We start from the raw sequence: 22,517 nt of genomic DNA, 5'->3' as shown, positions 1-22,517 counted from the left end.
CGGAAAACAGCCTGTTCCTCACATAGCAAAGGGCAGTTCCCAGCGTGACTATTATTATTACTTGCACAACTTTCACTGTTCCAACAGCTAAATCAGCTGGCAGTAACTGACAAATGATCACCCATCATGGCAAGAATACAAGGGAAGCTGGACTTCTATTTCCTTCACTTGAAGGTTGCTTTGTGTGAGTCGTAGCTATGCAGACTTCTGCGCACACTCCCTCCCTCACCTTTACGCTCCTGGAAACAAAACCCATGAGGTATTTGTGTGGACTGGCAGGCTGCCTAGCCACCCTTATCAAAATGGCTTGGCAAAGCTGAGTTGAACACCGGATGCCTACAAAGGGGCTGTAGGCACTTAATGAGCCCATACCCAACGCATGCAATTTCTCTGCACTCTTGCTTTAAGTGAAGGAACAGAACATTCTGTATTTTGATAACTGATTACATTACCAACAGACCCATATACAGCACTTTGGCACTGTAAAAATTTTGAACATTGACATTCATGATGCAAAAAAAGCATGTGGTTTTAGTGAGAGGGAATGAGGAAAAGGGAGCTTAACAGTGCTGCAGAACAGCCTTGTGCCATAAGCATATTTACTGCTAGATCTTATTTGCTGTGGAGTTAAAGTTGTGCCATCATTAATGCATGCTCTCAGCTTAGCTTTTAAAGAAATTCACAGTAAACCTAGCTCATCCAGTCTTGCACTGGGCCAGACCAACCTACCACATTACAAGTAATTTCTTTGTGTATTCTTCAAAACATGCAGAAAAACCTGGGACTTCCCTGACCACTTTGCCCACTAGTGGCTATTGAGGCTGACCTTTATGGTCACAATGTCATCTTATGCTCAGCCACTTCTTGCCATCCCCAACAAGGATTAGCCCTTTCACTCTCTGCAGGCAAAGCCATACAGAGGTGCTCCCTCACCTGCTTCAGGGGAGAAATGCTCAGTGAGATGAAGCTGCTTAAAGCTGCTACTCAGCAGGCACACTCCCAGCAGCTCCCAACAACATGGACTGGTGCATCCATGACAGCCAAAACACCTGGACCAGCAGAGTGGAAGAGGGCAGCGTTTCCACTGGCACAGTTGGGGCTGGATGAGAACAGTGCCATGATGCTCAGTGGAAAGCTCTGGGCTGTGTGCTCTCGTATTTGACCAGCCCAGCCCTGTGGAGGACTCTTCAAAATCACTTGTGGTGCTGAACAGCCTGATCCTGCAACGGTATCAGTGCAAGTGCAAGCGCATTGAAATTCATTACCTCGGAGGCACTGGTTAGCACCAAGAGGGGTTAGGAGATATTTTGCTGAATCAGGATAACCACTAACAACAGACTAAAGTGATTTCTGAAACTGCAGGTTAAAACCAGCACTTTTTTTTAATGCAGTGTCTTGTTAATCAACGTGGTCTTTACGTGAGGGACTGGACAACTTGCTGCCAACAGCGCAGACCAGACAGATTTCATCTACCACAATTTGTCACACTGGTGTAAAAAGTTGGTTTGCATTTCTCTATTTAAAAAAAAAAAAAAAAAGACACCATGAATGATTCCTACTGCAATGCCAAGAATAATCCCAAGCAAGAGAGGAAACCTACTCAAGCAAGTCCAGAAACAGTTTTAGCCAGGAATCAAATACAATTGGATTAGCAAGACTGATGTGACTTTACCAGTGTTTAAGTGTATGAAGTAGACTAATGTACCCCAACGGTATTCTGAGAGGGAAAAAAAATAGATTTTTAGAGCTATCTTGGAAACAATAAAAAGACCTTATTTGTAGCAATTCATTCATAGCATTTTTCATATTTCTTCTTCAGGCATATGCATATTCCTGCAACCAGCTCACAGAATAGCCCTGACAACATCTACACGCAAGCTTTCAGTACAAAATTGCCTGCGAGTAGGGGGTGTTAAATTTGCAACCTGCCAGAGCGGTTCATCCCACTTAAAATTGGCAGCCTCCTCCATGAGAGAAAGTGCAGCAGGCTGGATGAGTTGCTGTAGAGGTAATAACCTGTTGCCAGCCTGCACCTTCAAGGAGGGTGGAGGAAGCCTACCAGCTGCTGTGACAGCAGCAATACAGCAGAAACACGGAGGTATTTCCTGCATTTACATGTTGTGGTACATGCACAAAAAAAACCCACAACATTATTCCGAGAGTGCAGAGCCGCAGTACGCATACAAGCAGCTGTTCTGCACACCAAGCAAATCACTATGAGGTTTCATGACCCCACTGCTGCGGCATGGCCAGAAGGGCTGACTGCTTATGCTTGCAGACCATCTGCAGTCTCAAGCAGTAGAAGAAAAGCCAATCAATCACTGCAGCCAGTTTCCACCCAGTTTTGTAGCAATCTGCCTCTGAAGTTGGAAGCTAAGGCTTCCTTTACATGCAGCAGAGATGCACACTTTCAAGACTGAATTAACTTAGCTATTTTAAGTAGCTACTGTAAGGAGATGAATCACACCTAAACTCCACCTTTCTCCACTAGCCAGAGAAAGAGCTTTGGCTTACTTCGGATGCAGATAGCTACTTTTACTCAAACTGATCCCACTCTGGACTTGTAACTGCCCAGGTTCAAAACTTCAGGCACACAAATACAGCAGTAAACTACTGGGCAAATTTGAGTTGTCAGGCCAGAAATGATACTTTCCGCATAAAGGAGTTTGATTTTGAATTGAGCTCAGATGAAAAGTAAAAAAGGAAGGAAGCACACAGCTGTGCAATCACACGGGTTGTCTGGGGTTGTGTATACCACTGCAGGCAATGCTTTGCTTTAGCCCCGTTGTCCTACCCCATCCAGTGACTGAAGCTGTCAAGCAGATCATGCTGTCTCACCAGCAAAGGGTCATGTTAGTAAGATTAGAAAACCTGTGCTACTCCATACTGCCACAAAAGCAATTGTGTTGGAAAAGAAAGGGGTAGTATTGAAGAGTTGTAACTAAAATTTAAATCAGACATTATGGATACACTAAAATGTTTGCCCAAGGAAGCGGTGGCATCACTGTCACTGGGGGTTTTCAAGGAAAGGTTGGATATGGTGCTTAGGGACATGGTTTAGTGGGTGACAATGGCAATACGGTGATAATTGGACTGGATGATCTTGGAGATCTTTTCCAACCTTAATGATTCTATGCTCCAATTTCTTGTTTTAACAGTCAGCACTTTGTTCTTGTTCTTTTGGTTTAGGTTTTTATGGACAAGATAACACTTTACACAAGGAAAAAAATATTTAAAAAAATCACACCTGACAATCTGCATAAAAATCACTACCAAAACTCCAATAAAAGTCTAAAATTTTAATCTTGGAACAATGACCTTTTTACAAAGAGATTTCAAAGACTGAGTGTACATATTCACAAAAGCAACAAACTAAGGAATGTTATCCATAGCCATGTTCATAAATAAAAGATTCTGAAAAGCAATGTGACTTGATCTCATTTAAACCTTGTCAAGATACAGGCAGTAAAAATTTTATACATTTGACTTACTTTTACACTTACTAGATAGTCAGTTTATTCAATTATTATGAGCCTGAAGTAGATTCATTTCAAAATCACAAACAAGTATTCTAGTAAGAGCAAAAGCTTGAACCTTAAAGTGCTTATTAGACACCCGACATTTTAGGTGTAATTAGGAAATGCTAAAGATAAGATTATTACATTCCTTAAATAGAGTCTGAAAGTATAGTATGTACACAATCTACAGTCTTGTCTGTATAAACAGTAAATAATTTACCTTTGTATCTCAAATGTGACTAGTAATGAAGGGAAGCTGAAAGACTACTTTGATTTTGCTAGAAAGAAAGAAAAAAAAAAACAGAAGTCATCCTATACATACAATCATCAGAATTCTGTACTCAAAGTGCTGCCATTTTGGTCAATCCCCTTGACTACTTCTGTTTACACCACTCATGGAGCACCTACCAGTACATTACCAACAAGAATTACAGCAGATCTCTTGTGACAGAATTGCTTAGGTCCCTAGAACAGGCAAGGCTTCTACTAAGAGGAAGTGTAATGAGACATAAGTCCCTCAAATAAACAGAAGAAATACATGCTGCAGTGTATTACAATTTGTAGTGAAAAAATAACTTTGAACTAGACTGCCAAAAAATAAAAATTTAGATGTCTTATAATTTAGCTTTTCAGTGAACTGTAGCGCTTATAAGAAGTAAGACAAAATTAATTAGAGGCATCTGTGACAAATTAAAAAGCCTACATCAACTTTTTTACAAACTCCTAATTAGTTCACTTCAGTACAGAGCCACAGTATATTTCCTAGTCAAGTCTCTCACCCAAATCAAACCTTTCCATCTCACTACCAGCCCACTGCAATTTTGACTTAAGGTTTTGCAGCCTGTGGTATTATCCCGCACACAGGTTAAGCCTGTTTCACACAGGACTAATACCAGGTATCTGTGAAACATCAGTATTGTGCCTCACTGTACATGTACATGTACACTGTACATGGCACACACACTTCTCGACATTTCCCCTCTAAGCACAACTTGACAAGCTTTCAAAAATACAAATACCCTTAAAACACAAGAAACAAGAGTGTTCATGGAAGTACAAGAAAAAAATATTTAACTTCCTCTCATTGCTTTTCATTTCTCATCTGCTGAGAAAGGCAACACCTCCTTCTTTTGCAGTCTTTTCACCAATTTTACAACTGGACTTTGTAATTTTTAGGAAGATACAAAAGTACATCCACTCACACACAGTAACGTGATTACAGTAATATCAAAAGCCATAAACTAAAACAAAAGCGAACAATCCATAAACATATTGGAATTGCATAAAAAGAGAATTTTAACTTTTGGTCAGCATTTCTGCTAGGCTAAAGGCAAAAATCTGCTGTACAAAATAACCTTAACATGTGCAGGAATAAGCCCCGTGTTTAAGACTTTGCTTTAACCTCAGCTTAGTGTGTGGTCAGCCTGAACTACTAATTTTCTTAAAATAACAGGTAGACAGTACATTGCAAAGCTGTATTTCTTCCCTACGTGTACCCATGAGCAGATTCCTCCCATGCAAAACCACATTCATGTGAAAAAATTACTGTGTAGTTCAGAAGAGTTGAAGGCGAACACATGCGCATGGGCACAAGAGCTGTCAAGGTGACAAACGATTCAATGGACTTTCTTCTCCACCTGCAGCAAGCTTCAGTGTTGTTAGCTTTCGAGGGGGGTGCTGTGGACTCTTACGAAGGTTGTCATCCATCTGCAGAGAAATAATGAGAGCCGGATCTGGCAAACAGTAGAATATAAATTATGCCATTAGTCTATTTGTCAGGACTTCCATTAAGAAGTACACTGGTTTGTTGGGGTTTTTTGTTTGTTTGTTTGGTTTGTTGGTTTTTCGCCTTGTTATTTCAGCCCTAGCCAAAACAGATGTCATGGTTCCTTTCCACTCCCAAATACCTGCTTTTGTTAGAGCCATTTCATGCTATTAGCATACGGCACATTAAACCCAGGGCAAATGGGAATGCTTCTGTTTGAATCGTTTCATCAAGATTACCGAAGAAAGTAACATTGTTACCTTCTTCTGAGAGGTCAAAGTTTCAATTTTTTTTTACAATAGCCAAACCCTGCTAGAAAGCAGATCAGAAGTCAAATTGCTAACATAAATGGATACTTTTGCATGATCAGCACCTTAAAGGAACAAATCTTTTTTTTCAAATTAGAAATGGTCTTGTAGGTGTTGAACGAATTTAGAATAGCTAAAGATTTCAAAAAATATTTAATAAAGAGACTGTGATAAGACCTTTTCAAAGACAGGTTAAAGCTTGTCTCTGAATATGAAGATTTTACATTTTTACAGGATATCACTCTAATGCCCTATGTGTACTGATGTATCAAAAGAAAAATGGCATGTAGCTACTACAGAATAAATAAAATCACAGAAGACAGCATAGGCGAGATCTTCAAAGATTGTCTAGTCCATCGCACTTCCTCACGGTACTATCAGCTTTATCTAAATCACATCTGATAAATGTCTACTTTACTCATTCTTTAAAACTTCCACAGCCACACTTCAATACCATGTAGAGATACAATCAATACCTAATGCTACAGAAGCCATACATAATTAATGACCTATTTGATACTCCGATCTTTTTCAGAAAGAAATGCCTTCTATCCTAGTAAGAGCTTTATACATAATTACTTTACTGATGGAGACAGAAGTATTTTTAACATAAGTTGCACAGCTGTTGACAGGTGCTGAGTAACAGACTTGGAAACAAAGTAAAGAGAAATAACAGCCAGACACAGAACAAGCAGAAGGAAGGACTGTATATTAGTGACTACAGCATTCAGCTGGGAGTAAGCAGTGAAGGGTGTAGGTCTTAACAAGACCAGTTTGAGTTTTGCTCAGAATTTTTCTTGCTGAGGTCTTGCAAGACCATTTCTGACTGTTGATAATACATTTGCTTTCCCCCTTGCATGGTATGTGCACTCACAGGTAGACACGCTTCTACCGTTTTTATGCACATTTGCAAGACAATGTTGATTCTAATAAACATACTTCTTACGTACAAGTCTTCATTAATTATTCCTTTCAAATTATATTATTTTCTTTCTACATCTCTATACAAAGTAACTCATTAGAAAAGAAAATTAAACTAAAATGTCCATTGTACAGTTGCAAGTGGATCTGTAAACAAGCACCCACAAAGAAGCAGGAAGATTAGAGACTGAAGTAAAAGTAACCTTTTCAATCAAGTTGGATTCCTTATTTACAAGCTGTGTGAGTTTCTGCAGATTAGCATCTGCGGTATCCTGTCCAGATGGAGAATGGCCTGGAGGGTGAAGGTAGAAAGATGAAGAGTGAAAAGGCATTTACAAAAGCTTTTACAGCCTTAAAAAGAAACAAACATCAGAGAGAAAGTTCATTCAGTATTTTTATCCTTTCTAAGGAGAATTTAAGTGGAAAAGCCGTTCTGTGTCAGAGAAACAGAAGCACTAAGCATTAGCCATAGCATAGATACAAGTGCATTTTGCCAAGGCTTGACAGGCTCTAAAACTGATTATTAAACCTTGCCTTTAATTTTCAATCTTTTCTGCACAACTATAGAAGTTATTCTACCTCATTTCCTCACAGAAGCTTCAGCACAAATTATACAAAATCTAATTCTGCCTTAGTTACATGTGGAAACCACCATTTCTAATTCAAACAGACCATACATGACAAAAAGTGGAAGAGAAACATCTTACCGGAGACAGTTAACCTAAAGTAGCAAGTTAAAATATCATCACAGAACCGACACAGGTTGGGAAGCTGTTTCAAATGTTCTTGCAATTGTACTCTGGGGAAGCACACTTTATAAACTGGTGCAAGAAAACCAAATACAAAGGCATCCAGGGTAGTAGGCCTGAAAAGAGTGACAAAACAAAACAACACAAAACCAACGTGACTGAGGTGAGACTTTAAGAACTCTAGTACATAATTATTTTCTGCATATATCAAACAACTCAGGATAGAATTTGGTCAACTTTTCTGGCATTCCATCATTTCATATCTGATAAATGCTTTGTACAAATTATCTACTGATTTCACCACCTTTGAACTAGAGAGGTGCTGGCAAGCTGAAACAGTAGCTTCTGCATTAAAATCCAGTCGTGCATCATGCACACTGAAAAACAAGCCACTCTTAAATGCATTTCTGGCATCAAAAAAAGCCAAGCAAATAAGATGGATGCCACTGGAACAGGATCCTCTCCCATGGAGTGGTCCAACTTCACTGGCTCAGGGAACAGATCACCCCTCTTACCGTCTCTTGGTGCTACACTATTGACAATATCTGCTTCCTGTTTCATGTACATATAAAGAACAGGCTTCCGAGACCTACATCCTCTTCCCAAGGAGGTAATAGTGGTAACATGTCAGGCTTCAAGTATTTTTCTACACAGAGGCACAGGAGGTGACATTTAGTGTCTAGAAAAGAATTCTCTAGTCCTACACTAACTCATCAAGCACCCCACATGAGCAGCTGTAGGCAGCATCTGCTGCTCTGTGGAAAGATGCAGATAAGGGAGCCACTGGATTAACTGAGTCCAAAGATCTCATTTGTGCCCTGTTTACTCATTCACACTTATCTGAAAGAGTAGAGTGTCAAACATGAAACTACTGTGTAACACCTTTTAACATTCTTAGGTTAAAAAAAAAAGTGTAAGTGTACAAAGGGTCATGTGGTACCTGTTTTATTAGCCATTAAAAACAAAACGAAAAAAAAAGAAAAAAGAAAGCATACTCACGTATTTCCAAAGAAAAACTGAGATGTTCCCAACCTCTTAGACAGGAGATTTAGGCATTCTTTGGCATCCCTGTATATCTGATGAGACACAAAACCATCTAAGAGCCCTAGCTGTAGTACAGGCTAGTATATACAGCATCACACACCATTTGGCAGTGTGCTAGACTATTTCAGTTCTAGTCTTTTTACAGCACCAAGTTATGCATTCTATACCACACAACACATACCTGTGCTTCCACTTCAGTGAGACTGTACAGTGGAGGTCCCCCCTTGGTCAGCAAGATCCTGTTAAGAGCTTCCCTGGACATCTTTCCAGGCAGATACAAACTCAGTGGGAAGGGAATCCTCGAGGCAAACCATGGCTTTGTTACACTGCAGTAATTTTCAGCCTCAACCCAAAATGTGTGCAGCTACATCAACACAAGAAAGAATATCACTGGAATTTGAGCAAGGACACTAGACTTCTCTTATATAAATCTTAAAATAAAAAATAATATATTATGATGAATTTGAAAGCCTTGCAGGATAGCTGAAGAAGCTAGCCTATGATATTACCTGGTCAGAATATTTTTGCCTATACAAATTCAAGTCCAAGTCATTCAACAGACCTGAAGTTTGAGGATTTTTATAGCTTCAATGTACTTACACTAAATTGGTGAGGGCGTGTGGCCATGTGTCATTTACTGAACTGAAAAATGAACTACCGGTGGGTATTTAAATTTCTTAAAAGTTCCCACTGAACAGTTCAAAAAGCCTTCACAGTTGTGCACTCCACATCAGACATACCACATCTTACTCAAAACTTTTGAACAAGGATCAAGTGAAACAAAAAATGGCCAGAATAGGCTGCTTTCAGGATACTGTTTCCCAAAAAATATCTAAGAAAAAAACACATTAGAGGTGCCATTTTAAAATGTCTTTCATAAATTCATTATTATTACTTCACACCTCCCACACACTTTTTTTCCTTTTCCAAAGTTGCTAGGCAGTCTTTTCAAAATTGCACTAATAATGCAAATACATTCAAGCCAGGACTATGGCTGACAGACTTCTCTCAACTGGACGCCTGTTGTAATATTCACTTATAAACATTCTGGCCATTATAAAATATTTCCCAGTATTTACCAGAGCAGGAAGCAGTTTCTCTTCAAGTAGTGCAATATAAGCCAGTGTGTCAGCTCCTTGTTTTGCAGACAATTCATAATCAGCATTGTATTTCTGTGAATTAAAACAAAAAACAAAACAACAAAAAAAAAGTACAAATAGTGTTACACAGAACTTTCCAGAAAGATAATCAACACAACACAAAAATTCTTCAAACTTAACAGTTAGCAAGTTAGTAAATACCACAATATTTTTCTGGACAAAAAGTATGCAGGTAGACATTTTTTTTCCTTTACTTCTTCAGGCTAGCAATGTCAAGCACAGCTATGTACCTTTACAACTTCCATTTTAACTGTCCCATTCTTTGATTTTTGGGTCCTCCCATTGTCAAAATAACTCTTGTGCCTACTTCCATTGCTTTCCAAGCATCTGCCCAGTAACACAGAGGCAATTTTTCAGTACTCAGGGCTGTAAAAAACAGGTGGCAAATCCCCATCCATAAGTTTGAGGAAGCACCTGGCCCTTAACTTGTTAAACATAAAAAACCAAAAGCATTCCTATCTTTTAATTACCATTCCATAAAGTCAAAAATTGGATGCTAATAATTGAAGACGCCAACTGCACAGCTAAATTAAAGCAGTTACAGCTACCTGAGCTCTTGATTCCAACAGAGAATCCTTTTAATGTATATTAAAAGGGTTGGTAGGTTTTTCGGGAACTTCATTAATTTAGAAACAACAAAAGGTCAGTGCTGATCCACCTTATTTTTAGATATCTGAAAAGCATTCCCATTACTGTTATACTTTGAGTTAAAGAAGGCATTTTTTTCCCCAACATGAAGGAATCTTTGGTATTCAAATGGCTATGAAACTTCTGAATTTTAAAAAGACTGTCTGAAAACCCATCTCAAATGCTCAGTTTTCAGATTCTATTTTTCTCCCCAAAAAGCTTTAAACTTTCACTAACATGCCATTCATCAGATAATCTTCTTGACTAGGCAGGAACTGAATTTCTAATGTAAAGGCAGAATAGTGGGCTGGAAGACCATCTTAGAAATAAAATGATGATACCACGCTTTATAAGACTTTTTTATACTTCGTGAAAAAATGATGTTGTATAGCTTTATTCTTTGTGAATAAAACATTAGGAGATCTGCAAAAGGCAGGCAAAAGTTGACTACACAATAACATTATGTGCATCAAGAAGTGCTTGCAGACATTTTTACACAACAAGCTACAGAAAAACTACGTAAATTAAAAACAACACTTATGTATTATCCCTCAAAACAAACAAAAAAAAAACCTGTGCAATGGGAGATGATTACCCATTTGAACAGTTAAAACCATACTTCCCTAAGTGTGATCTCCTATGTCTGCAAAGCTGTAACAATGTTAATGTATTATAATTAACAGCATGATGAATCTCAGCGAGAAACTGCTCAGTTGAGGCCAGCTTGTTGTCCTTTTCAACAAAGGGTTTTCTCATGCCTATTTTTAAATCTTTCACATAACTAACAATCAAACTTTCAAATAGCAACCTGTAATCCACAATTTCACAATTCTCATGTGTGTATGCAAAACAGGAAAGCACTGGGTTAGAACTGGGTTCCAGGGTTTTGGAAGTCTGCATCAGTCTATATGGAGTACATGTAGATTCTTTTGAAAGCAACCTACCTGCTTCCTTAAGAAGTTTAGTATTTTTGCTGGCTGGGAAATAACAGTGTCTTCTGATATCAGGACTGGTACATCTCCTAGAATGCACAAATGATGCAGTCAACTGAATTTATATGTAATAATTATAACATAACTGGGAAGTGACAAGTCACTTCATCTGTTTTCCTTTCCTCCATAGCATACTCAGATCTCCCAAATATGTATGTATAAACTAGGTTATACACCACTGAGTTCCACCAAGATCACAAACACGCTTAGCATATTGTGGCCTTTGTTAATAACAATACATAAAAAGGGCCCAGACTGAAGCTAATGTCAACTACTAGCTATTTGACACTTTGAGAACCAGGCTACTGGTATGGATTTCAGATATCCATCTTAAGACAAATATTCCAACCAGTCCAGATGCCCTCTCAACTCATTTATCTCTAGGCCTATCCTTCCTTCTAGTCCTATTTTTCTCCTGCTCTTTGTCTCCCAACCGCTTTTAACCACCTGTTTTCTCTAGCCTTGCTACAACCACTGCCCAAGCTAACACTGCATAAATGACCAGAACTAAATAAATCCCTTCTCCCAGAAGCATATTATTCTGCCTTTACTCATTAGATTGCAGAACCAAAGACTATAAAATCTCTGTAGCAGGAACCACCTTATAGCGCATTCACAAAGTACCTACGACAATGATGAGCCTAACATGACCTTGATGCAAAATACTATTAAAATTTCATTTATAAAAGACACATATTATTTGGGTGTTGTTTTTTTGTTGTTGTTAATTTGTGGCTTGTTTTGTTTTGTTTCTTGGTATGGATTTTAAATATCTCGACTATGAAAAAAGCAACAGAACTTTTGAGAGGTATACCCAGCTTGTTCTTTGAATTTCTGCTAGCAGAACGTAATAAATCAAACACCAAGAGGCAAAGAGCCAAATTCTACGTGGACATGGTAGTGCCTAAATTGAGGACATAGTAAGTTAAAGTGACAGACTACTTTAGCCTTGCAGTGATTTTTACCTCTCTGGAATATACCAGGACAATAACCTAAATGCTGAGCAAACAGATAAGGATTGAGTAAAGGCATGCAACATACTTCATATCCTCTGACACCTTCAACCTTATCTTCAACCTGTCTGGCAACTAGGTTGTTACTCACCTTTTATGATTCAACCTCTGTAACTCTGCACAGTATTAAACACCCCAGCTGATGTAAATTACACTCTTTGGGACTGATATTCTACTTCCAGCCTGTTAAATTATGTATAATTAAAGAACGCTGCTTCCATATGCAAGTCTAGTTACTATCACATAAACATGCAAACTGCTTTCACTATACCCTCTATTTAAAATGCCTGACATTCCTGCTTTATTGATTCTCCTCTGCTTCACCCATACACATTTTAATAAAATGCCCTTTAAGGCATTTTATTTATGTCTTCCATTATTTCACCCCTGAAAAACCATCACGCTCAAAAAGCTGTTTATCAATGTATAATGGATACAGGAATAGCATAGGAAGGGACTACGCATTAACACAAAACCAAAGGAAACTAAGAAAAGGAAACTTTGAAATTAGAACCCACATTTATAGAGTGACGAGGATTAAACTAATAAAAACGCAAACAAGGTACCTTTTGGAGTTCTCCAAGAGTTATTTATAGTATTCACTGTCAGAGGAGCACCAGAAAATTTAGCATAAGCCTGCAACAGATTGCAGAAAAGAAAAAAGATGTAGTCAGCATGTGCAAGAAAAGTGTACGACAGCATTTTAAAAGAGCAGGTCACGATAAAACATGAGCATTACAACCACTTGGGTTGACCAAGCAACGTTCACCGGCACTACCTGCGCCCGCTGTGTTTTTGGACCGGGAGGTTTTTAAGGATTTTTCTCGGAACTTCTAGCCGAGACTTGCGCTAGCATCAAGGGCACGAGTTTTGTTTCGGCCAGCGGCGACCGGGGCATGCCGCCCCCCACTCCGCCAGGCCCCTCGCCCCGCACAGGCCGCGCCCGGCCTCAGGGCGACACGGGCGGGCGCGCCCCTGGGCGCCTACACCTCCTCCTCCTCCTCCTCCTCCTCCTTCTCCTCCCCGGCAGCCAGCAAGCCCCGCGGCGCCGTTCCTCCCTCCCCGCCGCCCTCCCGTGGTGGCGGGCGGCGGCCCCCCGCCGTTACCATGACGGTCAGAGACTCCGGGTGCAGGGACGGCAGCCCCCAGTCGCCTCCCCAGCAGCTCAGCTCCATGGGAGCCGCCATCTTGTCGGCCAGCAGCGCGCAGCGCACCGCTGCTGCCCTCGCATGGCGGCGCCCGAGCGCCCCTGGCCGCGCCGCGGGGAGAGGGAAAGGGGCGGAGGCCGTGAGGGGACGGAGGGCGGCTTGCCGGCCGTGGGGCATCTCTCCGGTTGTGCCCCGCGGCCCCAAAGCTGCTCGAAGACGTTTCCCTGCCTGGTGAGAGCCACCCGTGAAAAATTCGGTGCTGAAATTGCCGCGTCGCCAAACCCCAGCTGGTTACTTGACGCGAAGTTACGGCTTTCCACAGGAACGAGGACGTTGACTTTTCATCAAATGTAAGGAAAAGACGTCAGCAATTTGGCTTCAAAAATAAGGAACCCTGACCATATTGTACCAGTCTTGACCAAGTTACAATAACAACCCGTTCACTGTATTTTTTTACAGTGGAAATTTAAAAATACGGTGTCTGTGCTTCACTTCATCATTTGCGCAGACATGCCACAGCACTATTTACTGTTAAAATACTACATCAAGTAAAATGTTTCCATCCTTCCCACACAAGGAAAAATACCACAGTGCCTTAAAAACAAAGACTGCACTGACCACCCTTATTCAGGTCTACCGTTCATAAAGAGATGAGGAGACCAAGGTCAAAGCTTCTTCCTCCCTGTCTCCTCAAATCTGTGGTTTCAGATCTCTGTGAAGTTTGTGGCAGAAAGTGCAATGAAGAAAATCTACCACATGGACCTGAGATCGTTCAACTCCAGTTTATGAGGAACGTGAGAGAAAAAAAAACATATCCGTTTTCTTTCCTCAGAAGAATACACTATTGGGAATATTAGCAGTAGTGATTTGGTTTTCTAATGGCTATTCTACATTTCCCCCTGTAAAGAGGTACAGATTCTAAAAGATACCTTTCTTCTCCTCCCCTCAGAAAGCAGCTAACTCCCAGTCAGTACTCCCAGGTTCTCTGCTCACGGTGGTGTCAGCTCGCTGAGGTGGGCAAGCTAAGTAAGACTGGCTCTTACCAGCTGCAATCCCCAACATCTATTTCTCTATGGAGGACGAACCAGCTTATGGCTCTCCTTATGGCAGGTTGCAAGAATGCTTAGAGGTTAACAGGAGAGTAAACTTCCCTTGTGTTGCCTTAGGGCCTAATTCATCTCTGCACTGTTCTGTAGTCCTGAGCAAAGACAGGAAAAAAAAAAAGGCAATCTGCATCTTCCCTCCCCCATCCTGAAGCTTTCCAGGAGCTTTTTCCTCTTGGTTGCCTGAGTGGAATTCCTATTAGTGTAAATGAAAAGTAAATAGGTATGTGGATGGATGCTTTAACTTGAAAAAGTGAGGTTTCTATTTGTGTTTCTGAAAAAGCAAAACTTCCTCTGAAACTTTGAAACCTCATCTTCTACACAAACTTTTAATGAAAATGTGGCAGAATCAAGCCCTTAAGTGTTGACATAAATATAGAAGGATGTGGCTTAGAGATGTACTTTACTGAAATTGCACTTGCATTAGGACTTCTACATCTTAATTTCCCATGTATCCTGACTTTTAATCATCCATATAATTTCATAAGCAGTGAGTCTCCTGATGGTTATTAGGAGCAAAATATGACATCTGAATTAAGCAGTAGGGATTCCTTCCTACATCCTCTACCCCATCACTTGGAATTCGAACAAGCTATGGACACTCGCAAAGCAAAAACTATCACGTTGGCAGCTTCTCTGTATTCTCTACATTTAGAATTTTATCATTTTACATAAGATAAGCAGGACAAATATTTTATCACTTGAGGTTTACTTACTTGCAGATCTTATATAAAAAATGACAGTCTTACATTCCTATGAGAAAATTCCTCATAAAAGTTTACTGGCTCTGTGAAAGTTTCTTGAAAATAAAATGCCCAATAACCACTTTCTGTTTCTTGTCCAAAATATTAACATCCGGTAAGTTAAGCTGGAGTTTGTTCTTCAGGGAATAAAGAAGAATGAAAAAGCAATAGATAATATTCTATTGTTGTTATTGAAAATGATGGTTAGAAGGTCAAATTGTCCCATCCAGACAGCAGATAAACATTATACTTTGTGAAAATCCCTTAAAGAAGGTTGTGCTTGAACACAAAATCTCCTTCAGTCTGTAACATACTCTAGTAATAAAACTGAACATGGAAATGAAAACTTGAAAAATTGCAGTGACCTTTTTATGTACTGGCTAGGTTCATTTAAACATGGAGTTAAACAAAGACATTGTGAACTTACTCTGCTTTGTTTTATTATGCAGCATGCTCTGTTTGCCACATTTTCCTTCAATGGGTATTCTTGGTGAATAAGCACAACCAGAAAGCAGGCAGAGCAACAACAGAATTTGGCTCTCACTAATCTAATACTAATGAGTATATAGTGCTACAAACGAGATCTTCCTCCCATAGGGTTGATTTGTATCAGTCCAAAAGACCCTACGGTAACTAAATCAGAAGTAGAAAACAAGTTAAAATGATGTATTAGATATTTTTGACAGAGAAGGGAACTTTTCAAGAAAATATTTCCTACATTTTGATAAAGAAATTATAGGGTAAATGGTTGTAAATAATTGATAGTCTTCCCTTAGATAGGTGAAAGCAAAACTTTACCATCCTTTTAGCATTTTTTGTTTCTGTCAGCTCTTGTCACTAAATACTTTAATATGCAGCTGTGATGATTTTGCAGAACTTCAAGATGTTTACGTGTCAGGTGTTTAAACCTGTGTTTTCAAAGAATGCTTTTTTGTGACTAAGGGTTTGTCCTTCATGCTCACAGAATGTAGAGCAATATCAACGCTGCTCTAGCTCCAGGTATTAGCCTCTCCAAAAATTCTGTGCTGTCTCCATCCTCTTGCTCTGGGACAAGTTCTGGACTGAAACTTCCTTCTGGGAAGCTTGTGGCACCGTAAGTCCTCACTTTTTCCTTTTCCTTTTTTTTTTTTTTTTTGTTCCATGTTCTTACCTCCTGCCCTACTCCTCCCTGTCTTTCTTCCTGCTCTGTAGCGCTCTGCACCCACTGCTCTGTTTTTCTCACTCTGCTGTGCTGCTCTCTGCCAGCCTGCTGGTACCACCACATCATCCTCTCACTTCCACCACATGGGCGGGGATGGTGGGAGTGAAACCGAGGCACTTCTTATTGCATGGAGACATACACGTAAGAGTAGTGGGGTGAGGACGTGGGAGCACATTGTGCTGGGACACACTGGTTATGTGGGGAGGCACTCTCCAGCCTTGCAACAGGCAGAGAAAGAAACAGGCAACTAACTGAAGGAGTGGGTCAACGCTTACATGGATAGGCTAAGGAGTACAGTGTGTTCAGTGGTATAGGATATATGCCACAAGTGAGGGCCACTAAAGGGTAGGTGGAACATAGGCCAGCTGAAGGTGTTTGAAAATCCCACTGCACCTGCGTTGGAGAGGAGCCCACGCCTGTGTCCTGTGCAGCCATGCAGGCAGACCCTTCCCTGCGCAGCGTGCTGTGTCGTGCCTTGCACACAATGAGCCCCCTGAGGGCTGTTCTCTTCAGTGCTTGTTAGCTGTACGTGCCACCTGACATGGCTGAACACTAATCAACACTACTTTGCTCTTTAACATAAAATTTTCCTCCCGTTGTTGCTCTTGTTTTTGTGATGTAAATAGCATCAGACAGCTCCTGCTATTCCAGCTGTGTGCTGGGCCGCAAGCTGGCAGGGGAGCAGCCATGGCTTCATGGGTTTCTTCTGATGTGGCAGAGGTTTGTCTGCGGGGCTGGGGGCTACACAGGGACACATCGGATGAGGAGGGGAGCACAAGCAGGTTGGGAAGTTTACTGCGTGCTGTTAGTTCACTGCGTGCTCCCGACTGGCAGAAGAACCTGGCAGCCACCCGGTCCCTCAGGACACCTCTTGCTTTGCTGGCAGAAAGTGTAGAGGTGGGACAGCTTGCCTGCTGGGTGGTTTCATGTGGACGTTGAACAAACTGCTCAGCCCCAAAGAGGCTGGCTTGCCTGTTCCCTTGCTTCTTTAAGTGTCAGCAACGCAGAGGCTGGAATTTTGTGGAGGAGAAACAATGGAGTAATGACATCCTGGGGGAGCACATGCAATACTGAAAATCCGTGTAGTTGAAAGCAAAAACTATCTTTGTGTTCTGTTTTTTAAACTTAGTTTGGATGTCATCAGATATCATCAGATCCGGATGTCTGTTAACAGAAGGAATGTTTTTAAGTAACCTCAAGCGCATCAGTTTGAGCTCTCCCAATATTCCCAAGCTCCCTAAATGGAATGGATGAGGCCAGGCTGTATGCTCTTCATTGCGACTTCAAGGCTCTTCCAGAAACCCCGTTCGCCCCGCTCTGCCACCTGCACAACCCCTTCAGTTACAAAAATCGGATGAGTTGAGTTCACATCAAGACCAAGCCCCCACACCGGAGCCACCTGTGCCCATTTTCACTTCAGACGCGCTCCAACTTGAGGGCTCCTCAAAGGCCGCGCTCCACCAGGGACCCCCACAGGATCTGGAGCCGTACCCAGCCCCTCGCCCCCCGGCACACACCCAGCCGGCTGCTATCCCCGGCTGGGGCCCCGCGGGCGGCCCCTTCCCCACCTCGCACCCCGACCCCCTCCGCCCCACAGCGGCCGGGCCCTGCCCCCGCCCGCCCCCTCGGTGCGGGGCAGCCCGGCCAATAGGCCCGCCGCTGCCCCTCCCCGTTAAACAGCGGTCCCGGCGCGGAGCGGCACGCCGTCCTACCCTACCCTACCCTACCCTCCTTTCCCTTCCCTTCCCCTCCTTTGCCTGGCCCGGCTCGGCTCGGCCCGGCCCGGCCCGCGGCCGCCATGGGGTGCGATCGCGGCGCCGCCCTGCTGCTCCTGCCGCTCGCCCTGCAGCTGTGCCCGGGCCGCGCCGCGCCGCCCGCCCCTCGAGGTAAGCGCACCGTGCTCCCTGCCTTAATAACTCCTTTATTCGTTTAGCCTCCCCTCGCTCGCAGGCGGCTCTGGGTTTGAGCCTCCCGGCTGCTGGCTCGGGGAGGGGAACGCGGAAAGCGCCCGCCAAGCCTCCCCCCGCCCCTTCGCCCCGCAGGGGTCGCGGTGGGCAGGGGGAATCAGGTGTCGCCCTCGCTGCTCCATCAGCCGGCGTCTGCCCCCTCGAAAATCCGCAGAAATTGTGGATCTGGTGGTGTAGGGGTGCGGGCAGCCGCCTTGAGCATCCGAAGAGCGCTTTGCGGCTGCGAGATGCAGACTTTCAAGTGAGGGGTGAACTGCTAGGCTATGGAAATGCGTCGAGAAACTCCAGTTTGTAGAGTACATCTTACACAGGAAAAAGATACTGTCTAAATCCAGCCGTGCTTTGTACAGCTGTGTGATGTACGTAGTAGGTCAGCACCTGCTTTGTTTTAGAGCGTGCATCAAGCAAGTTGCCGGCATTGTAATCAGTTATCCCTTGGCTCGGCAGGTGAAGCAGATCTACAAGAGAGGTTAATTTGGCTGAAAGCCTGCATTAAAATCACTCTTGATTAGAAATATTTCAGACAATTAGTCGTCATTGTTTAAAAAACAATTCAACAAAATTAAGAGTTTTTTTCAACAAAATGATTTTTTTTTTCCCAACAAAATGAAGAAATCCAGTTTGGCAGGGCAGCAGACAGTGAAAGAGCCTGCTCTCAGCCTGTGAAATCTGTAAGCTTGTCAGTCTGAAATCATTGTAGCGGGGTCGGGGTTTCACTCAAGTTGACTAAAGGGTCACTAATTATTTTGAAAAGTGCTGAGCAGTGGTGGAGCGTTACTTATATATGTACAGTTATCATGGTTAGTTGTGACTGGAGAAGAACCCTGGAGGATTTCTGAAAGCTGGTGAAGCATGGCAGCAGCATTAAGGGAAATAAGGGTCTTTTATTTTGTGCTCTCTGCTCTCCTGTGTTGCTAACTTATTTTTTCCATGTCCCTTCCTGACATGTATTTTAGCTCATATCTTCAGAACTAATCTTGATGTTTTTGGTCACATCTCCAAGGATTGGTTTGCAGCAGTGTCCATGTGTAGCTGATCTCTTATTACCGTTTTCATAGGAGGGTGAAATGGTCCCTTCAAACAAAAAAAGAAAGAAAGGGGGGAAAGAAGGGGGAGAAGATTTTTGGGCTGTGCTATGAGTGGTCTCAGTTCAACCTTGTGGGTACACACATTGGCACTTGTGCTCTCAGGCGTGCCCAAGCCCTTGCTCTCACTGCATCAATTGAAACCAGATGCTTGTGCCCTCCAGCTTTGGCAATCCAATCTTACCAGTTTGTTTTCAAGTCTGCCTTTCCAAGGAGAGAAATGAAAAGATTAGATTCTTCTTAAAAATGAAATCTGAAATCCTTGCAGATCTTGTTCCTTCCAAACAAGCAATTGTCTCTGTAAGGTTTAAGAGCTGTCTACCTGCCAGCTCAACTTAGGGTGGAGAATGAGGTTTTCTTAACCCCACTGTTCTTCTGCTAGCCACTTCTGCTAGCACATGTGTAACTTAAAGCAGAGGATAGATTCTCACACCTCTACATGCTATTAGTGAAGATACCCCGAGAGAGGGTTCAGTAACATGGTGCCGAAGGATCCAGATCAGGCAGCATGCCTTATGGAATGCAACTATCAAGCAAACTAATTTGAGCATTCATTTAAATATACAAATTTAAAGGAATCAATTACGTTTTTTGTAAGGTTAGGCAGAAGTTTGCTGGTGTCTAATCATTACTTTTGTAATACTCCCGTGTTTTGTATGAAATCAACCAACAGAACTAGAAGGACTGAACAAAATGTGATAGCTAACTTTTTTCCTGTCAGGCTTAAGTGCTGTGTTCCAGTGCTCCATTTGAGGACAAGGCTGTATAGTAATGGTTATTGCCTGCAAAATAGTGTTGTACAGAGTAGTGAGTTGCATTTCAGTCTTTTGTTTGAGGAACTATTTTGCTTTCTGTGGACCAAATGTGCTGAAATACCCAGCCTTTCACCACTGCTGTCTGGATCACTGGTTTCAGTGGGAGCCATGATTGTCCTGGGGTGCTGTAAATCTGAACTGAATGAAAGGGAGGGAATTTGTCCAATTCGTCTTAGGTATGTTTCTTAGTTGTTTAACAACAATATACAAGGGCATGCAGGCCAAGGGCCCGATCCCTTTTGCGTAGGGTGATTTGGGTGAGGAAATTGAGTGCACCCACAGTAAGTTTGCAGATGACACCACGCTGGGGGGAAGTGTCAATCTGCTGGAGGTTAGGAAGGCCCTGCAGAGGGACCTGGACAGGTTGGGTCAATGGGCAGAGGCCAATGGGATGAGGTTCAACATGGCTAAGTGCTGGGTCCTGCAGTTTGGCCACAACAACCCCATGCAGCGCTACAGGCTTGGGGCAGAGTGGCTGAAAAGCTGTGCGGAGGAAAGGGATCTGGGGGTGCTGATGGATGCTCGCCTGAACATAAGCAAGCTGTGTGCCCAGGTGGCCAAGAAGACCAACGGCATCATGGCTTGTATCAGGAATAGTGTAGCCAGCACGACCAGGGAAGGGATCGTCCCCCTGTACTCTGCTCTGGTGAGGCCGCCCCTCAAGTAGTGTGTTCAGCTTTGGGCCCCTCACTACAAGAAGGACATCGAGGCCCTGGAGCATATCCAGAGAAGGGCTACGAAGCTGGTGAAGGGCCTGGAACACAAGTCCTATGGGGAGCAGCTGAGGGAAGTGGGGTTGTTTAGTCTGGGGAAGAGGAGGCCCGGGGGAGACCTCATTGCTCTCTACAACTCCCTGAAAGGAAGGTGTGGGGAGCTGGGGGTCGGCCTCTTCTCACAGATAACTAGTGACAGGACTAGAGGGAATGGCCTCAAGATGCCCCAGGGGAGGTTCAGGTTGAGAATTAGGAGACATTTCTTCTCAGAAAGAGCAGTCAGGCATTGGAACGGGTTGTCCAGGGAGGTGGTGGAGTCACCGTCCCTGGGGGTGTTCAAGGCAAGGTTGGACGTGGTGCTTAGGGACATGGTTTAGTGGGTGACATTGGTGGTAGGGGGATGGTTGGACCAGATGATCTTGAAGGTCTTTTCCAGCCTTAATGATTCTGTGATTCTATGAAAATTCTCAGAGTTGTAGGATCCTTGGACTCAGTATGGGTATTGACTTGAGCTATGATCTGTATTTATGCTTTTATGAGATGAAGGGAAAAACATCTTCACTTCTTTTTTGGAAATGACATCAGTGTCCAAATGAATGGATGCTTCAGAAAGAGCAATGGAAGCAGCACAAAGATGGGCTATAATTTAAGGGAATAAGGCTTACCATATGGCTGTGGGTAGGACCATGTGCCCATATCATTGTCCTCTGAGCACTCTTGAGTGCACTTCAGCTCATGGTGTATGGAAACACTGGGTTAGTAGGATGGCCTCAGCTTCGTAGGTGATGGTCTGTCTCTGAGGGAAAAAGATGGCCCAGCTCTGATAGGCCTGTTGGAGTGGCAGTGGTATGCAACTGCTAAATATGCCTGTATATTTAAATAGTGCTTGTGTATAGTCATTTATCAGTCTTCATTGGAAGGGTATAATGTATATACTACTCTGATGGCAGCAGACTGTAATAGTTTACCAAGAAGCCTCGTTAAATAGTTTGAGTTTGGAGACGTCATGGATTCAGGAACACTGAGGAATAACCCAGCTTGTTGTTTCAGGGCCATGAGGGGGATAGCTGGCATACTTATCAGTATAATACTTAGACTCTTTGCTGATGTATTGTGCAAAAAGTAAAAAGAAAAATTGGAAACAGCTTTCACTGTGCCTTCAGGGTTATTTTTTTGTCAGGCCTGTCTTTCTTTGTTATCTGTGCCAGAAGGGAAAGATGAGTCTTATTTATATATTATATCTTCTCAGAAGTCAGTGAAGTGAGAAGGAGGCTATGAATATCTTATTACTTACCTGGCTCTTTAGCATTTTAATTGATGCCCTGCAAATGTCATCAAAATATTTCTTAGGATAAGCACACTGGAAATCTGTCTGAAAATTTTGATGCTGGATTCTGAATGTAATGAAAATATTCATTTGAATTTATGAAAGCAGAAATAGTTTGAAAAGCTTTCTGTTGAGGTGCATCGCAAAAGACATGAATCTTGGAGACCTACCTGGAAGTATTTGAGAACATCAATTTGAAAACTATTTCTGTTATTCTAAATTATCAATAATTCCTTTACAAAAAAAGTCACAGAAAGGTAGTCGGTTGCAACAAAATCTATGTAATATTTTCATATTATTCACTTCTGTTTTCATATT

At 42.3% G+C, this 22,517-nt stretch overlaps 2 protein-coding genes across 5 annotated transcripts in view; one reads left to right on the top strand and one right to left on the bottom strand.

Annotated features, from left to right (window-relative positions):
- Positions 1–3,284: 3,284 nt before the first annotated feature.
- Positions 3,285–13,401, bottom strand: MTX3 (metaxin 3). 4 transcript variants are annotated; one of them, XM_040541473.1, is made up of 9 exons: positions 13,204–13,401; positions 12,664–12,733; positions 11,037–11,113; positions 9,385–9,477; positions 8,487–8,669; positions 8,261–8,337; positions 7,220–7,377; positions 6,716–6,804; positions 3,285–5,251 (listed from the first exon to the last, which is right to left on the bottom strand). In XM_040541473.1, exons 1-9 carry the CDS (start codon positions 13,282–13,284, stop codon positions 5,177–5,179), a joined length of 903 nt encoding a protein of 300 aa, XP_040397407.1. In that variant the 5' UTR covers positions 13,285–13,401; the 3' UTR covers positions 3,285–5,176. The 4 variants fall into 4 exon arrangements, with proteins under 4 accessions (XP_040397407.1, XP_040397406.1, XP_040397408.1 ...); XM_040541472.1 differs by having other exon boundaries at positions 3,285–5,225; positions 13,204–13,399; XM_040541474.1 differs by lacking the exon at positions 6,716–6,804 and having other exon boundaries at positions 13,204–13,398.
- Positions 13,402–17,919: 4,518 nt separating this feature from the next.
- Positions 17,920–22,517, top strand: part of THBS4 (thrombospondin 4) — a 38,936-nt gene continuing 34,338 nt past the window's right edge. The window contains exon 1 of the mRNA XM_040540644.1: positions 17,920–18,178. Coding sequence (XP_040396578.1) covers positions 18,091–18,178 — 88 coding nt within the window. The 5' untranslated portion in view covers positions 17,920–18,090. The remainder of the gene's footprint in view (positions 18,179–22,517) is intronic.

Source organism: Cygnus olor, chromosome Z (assembly GCF_009769625.2).
Source record: "Cygnus olor isolate bCygOlo1 chromosome Z, bCygOlo1.pri.v2, whole genome shotgun sequence".
Classification (NCBI taxonomy): Eukaryota; Metazoa; Chordata; class Aves; order Anseriformes; family Anatidae; genus Cygnus; species Cygnus olor.
The sequence above is the reverse complement of the archived record's forward strand: the minus strand, read 5'-3'. Positions and strand labels throughout refer to the sequence as shown.

Excerpts from the sequence above, each read along its gene's own strand:
- MTX3 (XM_040541472.1), bottom strand. The coding sequence starts at position 13,284 with ATGGCGGCTCCCATGGAGCTGAGCTGCTGGGGAGGCGACTGGGGGCTG. Across the intron at positions 8,670-9,384 it reads AGAAACTGCTTCCTGCTCTG|CTGCACACATTTTGGGTTGA; the intron begins GTAAATACTGGG and ends GTGTTGATGTAG. Across the intron at positions 8,338-8,486 it reads TCACTGAAGTGGAAGCACAG|ATATACAGGGATGCCAAAGA; the intron begins GTATGTGTTGTG and ends GTGTCTCATCAG.